Below are 12475 nucleotides of genomic sequence, written 5' to 3'. Positions count from 1 at the left end.
TGTTAACCGAGGGGTTTTCAAATATAACATCAGTAGGGTAGAGAGAGGAAAAGGGGGAGAGGTATTTATGACTGTCATAAACCTAACCCCAGGCCAAAGTCATGACAGAATCATGTAGTAACCAAAAATGTGTTAAACAAATCAAAATATATTTGAGATTTTTGAAAGTAGCCACCCTTTATGACAGCTTTGCACACTCTTGGCATTCTCTCAACCTGCTTCATGAGGTAGTCACCCTGAATGCATTTCAATTAACAGGTTTGCCTTGTTAATTTGTGTAATTTCTTTCCTTGATGCGTTTGTGACAAGTTAGGTGTGGTATACAGAAGATGGCCCTATTTGGTAAAAGACCAAGTCCATATTATGGCAAGAACAGCTCAAATAAGCTAAGAGAAATGACAGTCCATTACTTTAAGACATGAAGGTCAGTCATTCCGGAAAATGTCAAGGACTTTGAAAGTTTCTTCAAGTGCAGTCGCAAAAAGTTCTATGATGAAACTGGCTCTCATGAGGACCGCCACAGGAAAGGAGGACTCAAAGTTACCTCTGCTGCAGAGGATAAGTTAATTACAGTTAACTGCACCTCGGATTGCAGCCAAAATAAATGCTTCAGAGTTCAAGTAACGGATACATCTCAACATCAACTGTTCAGAGGATACTGCGTGAATCAGGCCTTCATGGCCTTCATGGTCAAATTGTTGCAACGAAACCACTACTAGCGGGCACCAATAATAAGAAGAGACTTGCTTGGGCCAAGAAACATGAGCAGTGGACATTTAGTCCAGTGGAAATCTGTCCTTTGGTCTGATGAGTCCAAATTTGAGATTTTTGGCTCCAACCGCCGTGTCTGTGAGACGCAGAGTAGTTGAATGGATGTGTGGTTCCCACTGTGAAGCATGGAGGAGGTGGTGTGGGCGTTCTTCGCTGGTGACACTGTCTGTGATTTATTAAGAATTCAAGGCACACTTAACCAGCATGGCTACCATAGTATTCTGCAGTGATACACCATCCCATCTGGTTTGCGCTTAGTCCCACTATCATTTGTTTTTCAACTGGACAATTACCCAAAGGGATTTTTTTTACCAAGAAGGAGAGTGATGGCGTACTGCGTCAGATGACCTGGCCTCCACAATCACCCGACCTCAACCCAATTGAGATGGTTTGGGATGAGTTGGACCGCAGACTGAAGGAAAAGCAACCAACAACTTCTCAGCATATGTGTGAACTCCTTCATGACTCTTGGAAAATCATTCCAGGTGAAGCTGGTCTAGAGAATGCCAAGAGTTTGCAAAGCTCTTAAGGCTACTTTGAAAGACCTCAAATTAATTTTGGTTTAACACTTTTTGGTTACTACATGGTTCCATATGTGTTATTTCATAGTGTTGATGTCTTCGCTATTATTCTACAAATATGATTATTAGGCACTATCGCCTAGCCCTATTTAGGCCTATTGGAACGTGAATGCCAGCCAAAGGTAGCTTTTCCCTTTTTTAACTTCTTTATTGAAATTATCGTAGCATTTCTGTTGTCAATACTGTGACCACAGTACAGTAATTAGTCTAGTTTACAGTAACACTAGTTACTGGAAGTTTTCTGTGGCATTGAAATGTAGAGACGAGGGCACTCGCGTCTCATAAGTGGCGCCCGGTCCATCAGTCAGGAGAATGGCGCATTTGATTTCAATGTCCCCCAGCTTTACACATTTTTTGTTATTGACATATCAGCATCTGGCTATTCATTACACTAGCTAGCTAGCTGGACTGGCGATTGCTTTGTTAACTTTATTAGAAGTAGCCTACGTTTTGAGAGGTGGAAAATGTGCGCAGCTATATCCCCCCTACCCAGTGATCCCATGGGATACTAACCCCTCTCGCTCTCGCTCGCTCTCTCTCTCTGCCTTGTTTGTGTGCTGTGCTATCCCTCCAATAATAGCTTGAATAATAGGCTAGCTGGTCCGAGGAGTTTTCTAGGAAGAGACCATGTTGTTTTTTAAGATGAGGCTGTGGGCAGCTAGCATTCATAGTTTATGACTGTACACTCCCAGTCAGTAATCTTTTGGACGTATGAGAAGGCTTAGGGCTGTTACTATGACCATATTACCATCACGTCAATGCAAATCAAACAATTCATGAGAGCCCTGGCATTGAGTTTGAGCGGGATAGGATCACCTGTTGTAAAACAAGAGACAAATCCTCATGGCTGGTTGGTGCATGGAATGAAATAAGTGTTCCTATAAGCCCATGTTGCACAACATTTCTATAGGCTATGCAATTTCGTGAGAAAGGAGTTTTGATGGCCTTTATTAAAAAGAGGAGGATCCCATCAGCTTACTATATTTATTTCTCAACTTTCCTAATATTAAGCACATTGCTTCCCTTTACAACTGGTGCAGCCTACCTGCCTGGCATGAAAATTAATCACTGGACATTTCAAGTGCATATGGATGACACTTTTTTTTTTACCCTGTCCCTATTCCCAATGGTACATGATAAGGGACCATTCTAAATCACACATTATTTAGTATATGTAAAAACAAGATTAATTTCAGAATAGTCTGATGGGTGAAAATATTATCACTTGTGAATGTTGCCCAGTGTGTGCAGACCAAGGCATGAAACATCGCATGCATTTTTAAAAATTGTATCGTATTCGCATGCATCATGTCGCCTAGCCCATATGTTTTGATAAGTGGCCAAATAACTCATAACGTAGCCTATAAGCCCAAGACCCCTGGAACACTGTTGGAGAGCCCATAGTCTACAGAGAGCCTGGTGAAACGTGTTCTTAGAAGCCCAGTCATTGCACAATCACATGTAAAAATATATATATATATATATATGAGTTTTGAATGTTATTAACACAGAATACCCGCATGTGCGCATTCCCTCTGAAATCATTTGATAAAAATATCCTTTCTATTTTATTCAGCTATATTCCATTGTCTTACTATAAAATAATACCACATGAATTATGAGCAAGTCTTGCCTGCTAAATGAACTAGTGTAGCCCACAGCCATATGGCATAGCCAGATCAGGGCATAACATAAGGACTCCGAATATGCTATTCTGTTCTTCTGAAATAGGCTACATATTCTTCACATAATGTTTCTTTATACCTGCCTAAAATAAATTGTATAGATTCTTTTTGTGATGTCATAGGCTATGTTAAATAGATTTATTTGACTTTTCAAAATGTAGATGTTCCAAAGGTCTGCATCAGTAGGCTATGCGTGGATGCCAGAGATGCTGAACATATTTATTTGAAATAACGGTCAATCACCATTTAGACTGTCAGTTATTTGCCTGACAATCACCGGCCGACAACATTTCATGACCGCCACAGCCCTAGGTAGGCTAGTCCCCTGGATAGGCATTGAGTTCGACAGCTAACGGGTTGTATGTTGTAATGAACAAGCACTGATCAATCCATCCCTGCCGCTCATGTTTTACATTACAAACTGCTGGTTATTATTATGATATTACAGCTGTGATGAATAGGCCAATACCTTGAAAATCACCGTGTCTATTTATCACGCTATCGAAAACTTGACGTGTAATTTGATTGTCAGAACATTTTGTTGCAAAATAATGTCATAGGATAGCTACACTGTCTAAAATGCTGAGCATGTGTGCAATTCTTTTGCAGTGCCAGTGCCATAGAGATGACACCGATATGTTCTATGGCAAGTGCACTAGGTGGTTCCCCTAGAGATATGTCACAGAGCAATTGTTTCAGAATGCCTCTAAAAATGCACATAAAAAGGTGTTTTTAAAATGAGGGGAAATGAGATTGCGATTGGTTGTGAATAGGCTACTGGGTGGTTGTTGAGTTTTGTAACAGTTTGCCCTGTTAAAATGTGTCATACACCCCTTTAAGGAGTAGCATTAATCCTGGAGCGCTTTCCATTGGGTGTTTTATCTGCCCTTGATAGATTAGAACTACAGTGTCAGCTTGTGTACAGTACATGCTCCCTCAAGATGTCCATATTCTACTCATGAATACTTTCTCTTTTCCACTGGTGTTTATTTTTCAGTCTATGATGCTAACTAAGCGGGGCCAGTTAATTAGATTGCATGGGCGCACTGAGGGAACCTTTTTGTTTTTATTGAGGTATTTGTCTTCTTGACTGCAGCAATTTTACAGTGAAGCTCAGCCAACTACGCCAACGCACGACTGGCAATTTGATTCCAGTCGGCACTTTTTGGGTCTGAGTTTAGCGTCTCAAGAGACAGGGAGTTAATTTGCGTTTGCATATGCAATGACGTTTGATGCTATATCCTACGTTCATTTGAATGATTCCATTTTTCTTTTCGATCTCTGACACACTTTCTTTCACTGCCCCTCTCTCTAACCTCCGGGAATTACATGAGAATGTAAAGTAGGATGGATAGCTGCAGACGGATTTAATGCTGCCAAAAAGTCAAGTCTTCTCATGATGTTAGAATGGCTAACAATGTTTTGACCATTTTCACCCAAGTCAAGTATGATTGCTCCTGGGCTACAACACCCAAAGACTTATTCACGTAACTTGACAGATTACCCTGATTACCTTCTCTTACGATGCACCGGAGACGAAAGGAATGTGCGTAGAGCGTACTCCACTGTGCGATACAGAGCTGATTAATGTAAACCTAAGAGTGAGATGAGGGATGTTCCAAATGGATGTTGATGACCTAATAAAAAACAAATGTTGTGAAATGACTCATCTCGACTAATGAATGCTGGCCTCCAGCCAGCTAGGACGGACAAGATAGAAAGATATCTATGCTTTCGAGGACCAGTCAAGTAGATTGCACATCTGGTAGCCTAGTGGTTAGAGCGTTGGGCCAGTAACCAAAAGGTCGCTGGTTCGAATCCCCGACCCTACAAGGTGAAACATTTTTGTAAGTCGCTCTGAATATTATAGTGTTATTGAGTAACATAGACTTCTACTGTATATACGAAACTCAGATCTATTGATTTATCAGTTTGGTCTGCGTTGTGTTTTCCTTTTAAAGTTGGGCTTAATATCAAATATCAAATTCACATGTTCATTGCGCTATTATATGTATTATACATATATGTATTATATTATGTATTAAGGTTACAAGACAGCAAGTATGTCTGCCATATCATACCTGATGTATCATACCATTGTAGTGGGCATGGCCAACGGTGCGGTCTCCGATCTAAAATATTAAATGCCCTCCTCTGAGATAAAATTTCCTGCAATTGTTCACATTTTGACATGACTTATGCTGTGTTCTGATGCCATCTGAGTGACTCAAGCAACAAAAGTATTTTATCTTGTTAGTTCTCAAAGAGTATCTTATCTAGAGAAGATATAGCTCCATTATCTTTTCTACGTACTTTCTATCTGGCTTTAGTCGTTTAAGTTTACCATCCCAATTATTATTATTATTTTAAATCCTCGCCGGCCCACCGCTTCTAAATAAATATAGGGGAAACACTGATGATAAACCAAAAATTATTGACACCGACCTTACTGATCACTTATCGCAAGCATTTTGCTGAAGTTTTTCATTACGATAAGTAGCTTATACTAAAGCAATGTGACATTTCTAATTAAATAATTTCGCTAATATGGGTGATTGTTAATGGGACCATTAATGGCTGCAACCATCAAACTAGTAGGACTAGTTTTAAAGTATAATAAAAAAATATTAAACAAACTGTTGTGCACAATGTTATAAACGTATCGTTCTATTTATCGTTATCGCATCAATTTAGGCAATTTATCAAGATTTGGATTTTTATCCATATTGCCCAGCTCTATATTGTATGTGGTATAAATCACATTGTTGTGGGAGCACCTCCTCTAAGAATATGAATTAGGTTTGAAAATGTTTGAATCCTAAGCAACCTGCCTACACAAGTTTGAAGTACAGTACACCAACATAGCTACTGTAGTAGGTCAAAGTTGTGTGCTGGAAAACCTTGCTAGAGCATGGATGAAGTAGGCCTTGTGGGGCTCATGTTAATGTCCTTTTTTTTCGGCTTCAGACCTGCCTATTTCTAAGTTAAAACTTAGCTTTTGTGTTTGATAATAGATAAACCCAGCCTAGGTTTATCATACATTTAGATCCCTTCTGACTTGGTGTATTGCAACTCTATTTTAGCCTTGGCCTTTTTTTCTATTTTGGTTATGTGAAAAAGGAGTCACCATAGGAGCTCAGTGGCGCAATGATTTGTGATTATGGTCCTCTCTGTGCTGAAATGGTTCTCACCTAAGGCCATCAGTTGGAATTAGTCTGTGTCAGAGCCCCCATCGAATTTATATTCTCCATTAGTTTCTTGTGAACTAGCGCTCGATTCAGGGCATGCAGAAGATACCTGGATGCCCCTGCTGAAATCCCCCCTCCCCGTCTAGCCGCCAATACCCTGGGGAAGATGTTTCTATCCTGGAGGACAGATGGGCAATTCGGATGATTTGATGGCCGCTTGTGGAAGACTGACAGTAATAGGCATATAAAAGATTGTCTGTTTGAGTTTAAGAGCACTAAAGCTCATGTAAGGCATCGTAAAAAAAAAAATATTGACAGGGCGTGGGCTTTGTGGGAAAGTTATTCTTTCCGTTTTAGAAAGCAAATCTCTGCCTTAAGTAAGGAAGGCCAGTCGAAGGGTTGTGGGCCAAGTAGAGATTTCTAGTTCAAGTCCTCGATTTCCCCCTCTCCAGTTTCATCTTTCCTCATTCCCTTCAAGGCAGGTGAGGTTTGCAGGTTGGCGGCGTGCCGCTTCGATTCTTTAGAAGCACTTCAACTATCATGTACAACTTCATGATGTAGATTGCTTGCTGTTTGTATGGACGTAGTAGAAAACGACAGCTCATGCTTGCTTTCCAAAGCGCTTGACAGCACAAACTCATCAAAAGGACAAACAGAAGCTTGGATCTATTTTGCCCCATCACTTTAAGAAGCCTGGGTGCTCCTCGACCTTGGTGCGTTTAAAAAAAATAATCAACTCCTTAAAGCGAAGAGTGGAAGAGTGTTCTCTTAAGCTTTTTAATGGGAAACGAGAGCCGGGTTTTCCGGGTATCTCGTTACGCTCAGCATCAATGACACTGTTCAAAGTCTCTTGTAAAACTCTGACCATGCCCCAGTTATGGCGGATGTGAACACGGTGGGGGGAGGGAGGGAATGATGGAGCACATAAAGAAAACGTCTCCCCCACTTAGATAATTACAAGCGGGGGGGCTGAGGGTGTTCATGTTCATCTCTTTTTCTTTCCTTCTCTCCCTCGCCAGTTCTGCCTGTGCCCTTCCCTCTCCTTACTCTTACTCCTCTCTCCCTCACAGGTCCAGTCACAAATGCCCTCATCATCCCTGCCCCTGCCAACATGTTCCTGCCTGACAGCCGCCCGGGCATACCCCTGCCCCGCTTCAGCCGCCACCTCAACCCCTCAGAACAGGGCGAGGGCGTGGAGACCGGAGGAGTGTGCCTGCGCCTGGCCCCCCACAACCAGGTCATAATTTTTGGTTTATCATCAGTGTTTCTCCTATATTTATTTAGTAGCGGTGGGCCGCCGTAGCTAAATCGTTGCCGCTGTGATTTTAAAAGGGAATGAGAAGGTAAGGTATTTAATCTGAATTTGTTCGATGTTTGTCAGTTATAAGCAGCTGTCCCATCACTGATATCACAGGACAATCATGAGCACGACCTGGCAGTTTATTGACATACCTGGTGTCAATATCTCTTGCAATAAATCCATGCCTTGAGGGGATTAGAATTTAAGTATATGTATAGTAAGCATCTGTTTTTGCTTACTGTAGGTAACTTTACTTCTCCCTGTAACCACCCACTCTAAATGAATTGCTGCAATGTGGTGACGAGACAGCTGTTAGTGGCACACATAATCCTGGCAGTGTCAAAATCCATTACACAAGGCTATATGAAATGGTAATGGAGGGGTCTTTGAATTACCTACCACCTGCCCACTCAGGGTTTCTACCCTTCGCTTACCACTGTGCTGGCCCAGTTTTTTCCCTCCTATCGCTCTCCCTCCCCTCGCTTTCTCATAGGTCGCTTATTTCCATAATGGCTAATCTCAGAGCTGCTGGGTTTATAACTGTCGCTGTCGAGAAATGAGCTTTTCACCCGTGCTCCGAAAGCCAAAGAAACACAGAGAATTATTAGAAAAAATATATTAATACTAATAGGATTTCCAAAAAATGATATTGCCGTCGTGCCCCCGGGGCATGCCCGTCATCACAACACACTCTCTGATCGTGCGCCGTGCTGCGTGCAAATTACACCGCAAACAATTCCAAATGATTACTTTTTAGTTTTCCTTGTTATTTGCTTTCTTCTGGCGTGTGTACATGGGTCTGTGGGTGTGTTTGTATGTGTGCATACGAGTGCCTACACATTCATTTGTGTGCGAATGTGCTGCTACACTGCAGAAAGTGGAGAAGTCATTCCACTGTCACAAGTGCTGAGAGATTAACTGAAATTTCTGTTATTTTTCCATTGTTAAACAACTAATTGACCAACGTAGGTTCAATTATTTAAATTTCATTTTGTTTTTTTACTGTGCGCACATTGTGCAGTTACTATAGAGAGAGATCAGATCAAGCCTGAACTGTGCAATGTAATATGGAGTTGTAGTTTCCAACAGGCCAATATTCTACATAGTTCAATGCAGAAAACGTGGTCATTAACTACAATGACCATAATCCATTGCGTGCCTACTTGTCCCATCTGTGTGTTTCTTCTACGTGAGGTTAGTGTGGGGCACACTAACCTCCCGGGTGGCGCAGTGGTCTAAGACACTGCAATATCTGGTTCGAATTCCAGGCTGCATCACATCCGGCCGTGATTGGGAGTCCCATAGGGCGGTGCACAATTTGGCCCAGCATCGTCCGGGTTTGGCCGTTAAATAAAGGTTCAATAAAAACACAGAGAAGAATGCGGGATAGAGAGCAGTTGCTTCGCAAGGTATCTCTACTTAGATTAAGTGATTGATAGTTGGTATTTAGCAGTCATAAAAGTATGCCATATTTACTTTGAAGAACTACTACTTGTGATTTTATCAGACACCATAGCCAGCAGCTCTATAGAGATGAGATGATGACTTGGAATGAAATAATAAAATAAATGTAATGTACACAATTGAAAAACTTTATTGAGGGAGAGTAATGTGAATAAATCATGGTTACCCACATAATGCAGAGTGTATTTATTGTAAAAAATATATATATAATAACTATTAGACATCGAAAACCATGATAATTTTTTTCATAAGCAAACCACCCTCAAACACTAAACGCTCAACACCAATCGTCAAAAACTGTGTGGGTGCCAGTGGCTTGCCCTCAGATGAACCAGAGGCCAGTCTGGCCTGGGTCCAGAGAAGAGGGAACGAGAGAACCCATTAGCGAGCTGGCTGCCTGGGGTGAAGGGTCAGGGAGAGGGAGGGGAGATAAAGCCATGCCGGGGGACTGTCACTCCAGGGGGGTTCTTCTGGACAGAGGCTGGGGTGGTTCCCTGTGGCTTCTCTGGTGGGGTGCAGGGTTGGGGTATCTCCATGTAAAGCTAATTGGACAGTTCCTCTGGGGTGGGGTCAGAGTACTGCGTTCAAGGGAAGATTAAGGAAACGGGTAGATAACACAAATGGCGATAGGAAGGGTTTTATCTCTCATTGAGGAATAGCTGATGGGTGTGGGAAAGAGCTGAGACAGAGTGTGTGTGTGGGGTGCCGTTGTGTCAGGGAGCATGGTATTGACCTACACTACATGACCAAAAGTATGTGGAAACTGCTCTTTGAACATCTCATTCAAAAATGATGGGCATTAATATGAAGTTGGTCCTCCCTTTGCTGCTATAACAGCCTCCACTGTTCTGGGAAGACTTTCCACTAGATGTTGGAACATTTCTGCGGGGACTTGCTTTCCATTTAGCCACAATCATTTGTGAGGACGGGCAGTCAAGTTCTTCTACACCGATCTCAACAAACCATTTCTGTATGGACCTCACTTTGTGCACGGAGGCGTTGTTATGCTGAAACAGGAAAGGGCCTTCTACAAACTTAAATATTTTGTTTCCCCTGTACACACTTTAATTTCCAGTGCATTCACAGTTAATTACTCATCTTTGAAATAAACCCTGCTATCTGCATGTTTATGCAGTGACCTAGACAGCTGCGGGTCAGCGTAATAAAAATAAAATACCTGTACACTTACCTGTGAACTCCCAGCTGCTCACATATACTGTCGGGTCTGAATTTATTGACACCTTTTGACAAAGATGAGCAAAACTGACTGTAAAACAAATAATAAAAATACAGAGCTATATTGTATGCTCAAAAATATAAGGAACTTATATCAAAAAGTGTGTCCCCTGCTTCACAGTGGGATTCGATAAACTATTTAACTTCCATTGCTATATCAACGGTGTAGAGATCATTACAGCCTAAATTACCTTCTTTTCATCTCCGCTATGCAAACGAGGCTGATTTCCGCAGCAATTAAGCTGTTTAAACAAGTTTTGTTTAGCTAATAGAATGGAAAACATTACTTCAAACGACTTTTGGGTCCCTTGTTAAGATTACAACAGCATGAAATCAATGTCTTAAACGTTGCTACTTTTCTGGGAAATAGCAAAGAAAACGTGTAATCTGCTTGGCACGTTGTTACTTACCTTACAGGTTACAAAGTCTGTTAATTTCCACTCCTCCATTCAGATGCAAATCCTTTAGATTCTCACGCTGTTATGTCTGGCTGGCATGTTTTGCCCTTCCCTACACTGAAATGCTATTATTTCAGTAGCCCTCTATTATGATTCAGTGGACCATTGTGGTTGAATATATATGTATCTGTTGTGGGTCCTAGGAATTTATAAATGGCTCACAACTTAAAATAATGAACACCTTGTGAAACAGCTGTGAAAACCAACCTGGAAATATTCACGATTATAATATATAAAATTGTCTTTTTTTGGGGGAGGTTCTGTCAGTCTCGGAAAGGGGGACTTGAAGAGGGAGACTGCAATGTTCAGGCACTGCTGCTCTCTTTGTTCTGAGTGTTTGCAGTGCTATAGTGTTTTTAGTTCATCTGTGTATCTCGCATATTATGTGCCCAGTATGATAGAGCAAGAAAAGGTTCTCAGCAGATAATGACAACAGTAGCCGTAGATGATGTAATGAAAAGTTGCAGGGTGGTTGGTAATGGAGGACGTCAGGTGGATCCACGTCTGGGTGTTAGGCAGAACACCTTGGTCCTGGAGAACAGGAGCAGAGTTAAAGGCAACAGGGTAGGAAACAGTGTTGTAAACAAGCAAACACACAGGTTAAACTTTACTGTGAGGCAATTGGATGTAGAATTGTGCTTTTCAACAGTTTTGGAAGGTATAGCCAACAAGCTCGTCCCCCTCTGACTCGGAGCAAATCAGATTGATCAGAGCTTTCTCGCTATGGTGGATGGGATACCGCTTGGGGGGAGGTTTAAGTGATACAAAAATAGCAATAGGCAAACAATAACACTAAGTCAATCACATTTGAAAGACTACAGTATATGCAATAATTGAATATATAATTGCATTGTTTACCACAGTCAACAGCTGCGGCTCCCGTCCAATCTCGGAGGCCTGGACTCTGCTGTTAAGTGCAAAGACAATTTCCTTCAGGTTGCCCATGGCAGTCTTGAGTGTCTGGTTGGTCCATTTATCCAAACCTGGAGGAAGAGGTAGGAAAGGGATATCTATTGACAATGTAAGATATTGAAATATATCTGATTATGTAACATGAAAAAACAATAAATAAATAAATGAAACAAACCATTGGTGACAGAATATAACCTATAACACCTTGTTCCAGTGTTCATGACCTCGTTCACTCAAGATGGACCTCAGGAGAACCGTTGGTGTTGAAGATGTCCAACATCACCTTGGAGGTGGCCTCACCAGTGTCATCTTTTTTTAAATATTTTTTTTTACGTCCATTGTGCTGGAGTAGATGGCTGCCATTTTACAGGCTCCTAACCAATTGTATATTTTTTCGAGTTATTTATAACTTATTTTGTTCAGTCTTTCTGCCACTGTCTCCTATGACCGAAAATAGCTTCTTGATATTAGGACAGAGATTTTTTCGTTAATGAGTCGGACGCGAAGGATTTACTTCAGACACCCGGCAAGGCCCGGGGTGCTTTGTATGGATCTGACGGCAAGTGAGTAATCCCCTTCTACCATCAGTCCTATTAGCCTACGTGCAAACATTGGATAACAAAATGGATGAGCTCCGATCAAGACTATCCTACCAACGGGACATAAAAACTGCAATATCTCGTGTTTCACCGAGTCGTGGCTGGTCGACGACATGGATAACATACAGCTGGCTGGGCTTAAGACGAGGGGTGGCGGTCTGTGTTTTTGTAAATAACAGCTGGTGCACAAAATCTAATGTTAAGGAAGTCTCAAGGTTTTGCTCGCCTGAGGTAGAGAATTTCATGATAAGCTATAGACCACACTATCAAGAGTTTTCATC

The 12475-nt window shown here is 41.5% G+C and overlaps 1 protein-coding gene across 1 annotated transcript in view; it reads left to right on the top strand.

Moving 5' to 3' along the window:
- Window positions 1-12475, top strand: part of wdr18 (WD repeat domain 18) — a 92390-nt gene that overhangs the window by 65922 nt on the left and 13993 nt on the right. Inside the window, exon 8 of the mRNA XM_035776935.2 lies at window positions 7296-7462. Coding sequence (XP_035632828.1) covers window positions 7296-7462 — 167 coding nt within the window. The remainder of the gene's footprint in view (window positions 1-7295; window positions 7463-12475) is intronic.

This window comes from Oncorhynchus keta, chromosome 1 (genome assembly GCF_023373465.1).
Source record: "Oncorhynchus keta strain PuntledgeMale-10-30-2019 chromosome 1, Oket_V2, whole genome shotgun sequence".
Taxonomy (NCBI): Eukaryota; Metazoa; Chordata; class Actinopteri; order Salmoniformes; family Salmonidae; genus Oncorhynchus; species Oncorhynchus keta.
This window is presented reverse-complemented; position numbering and strand designations above follow the sequence as displayed.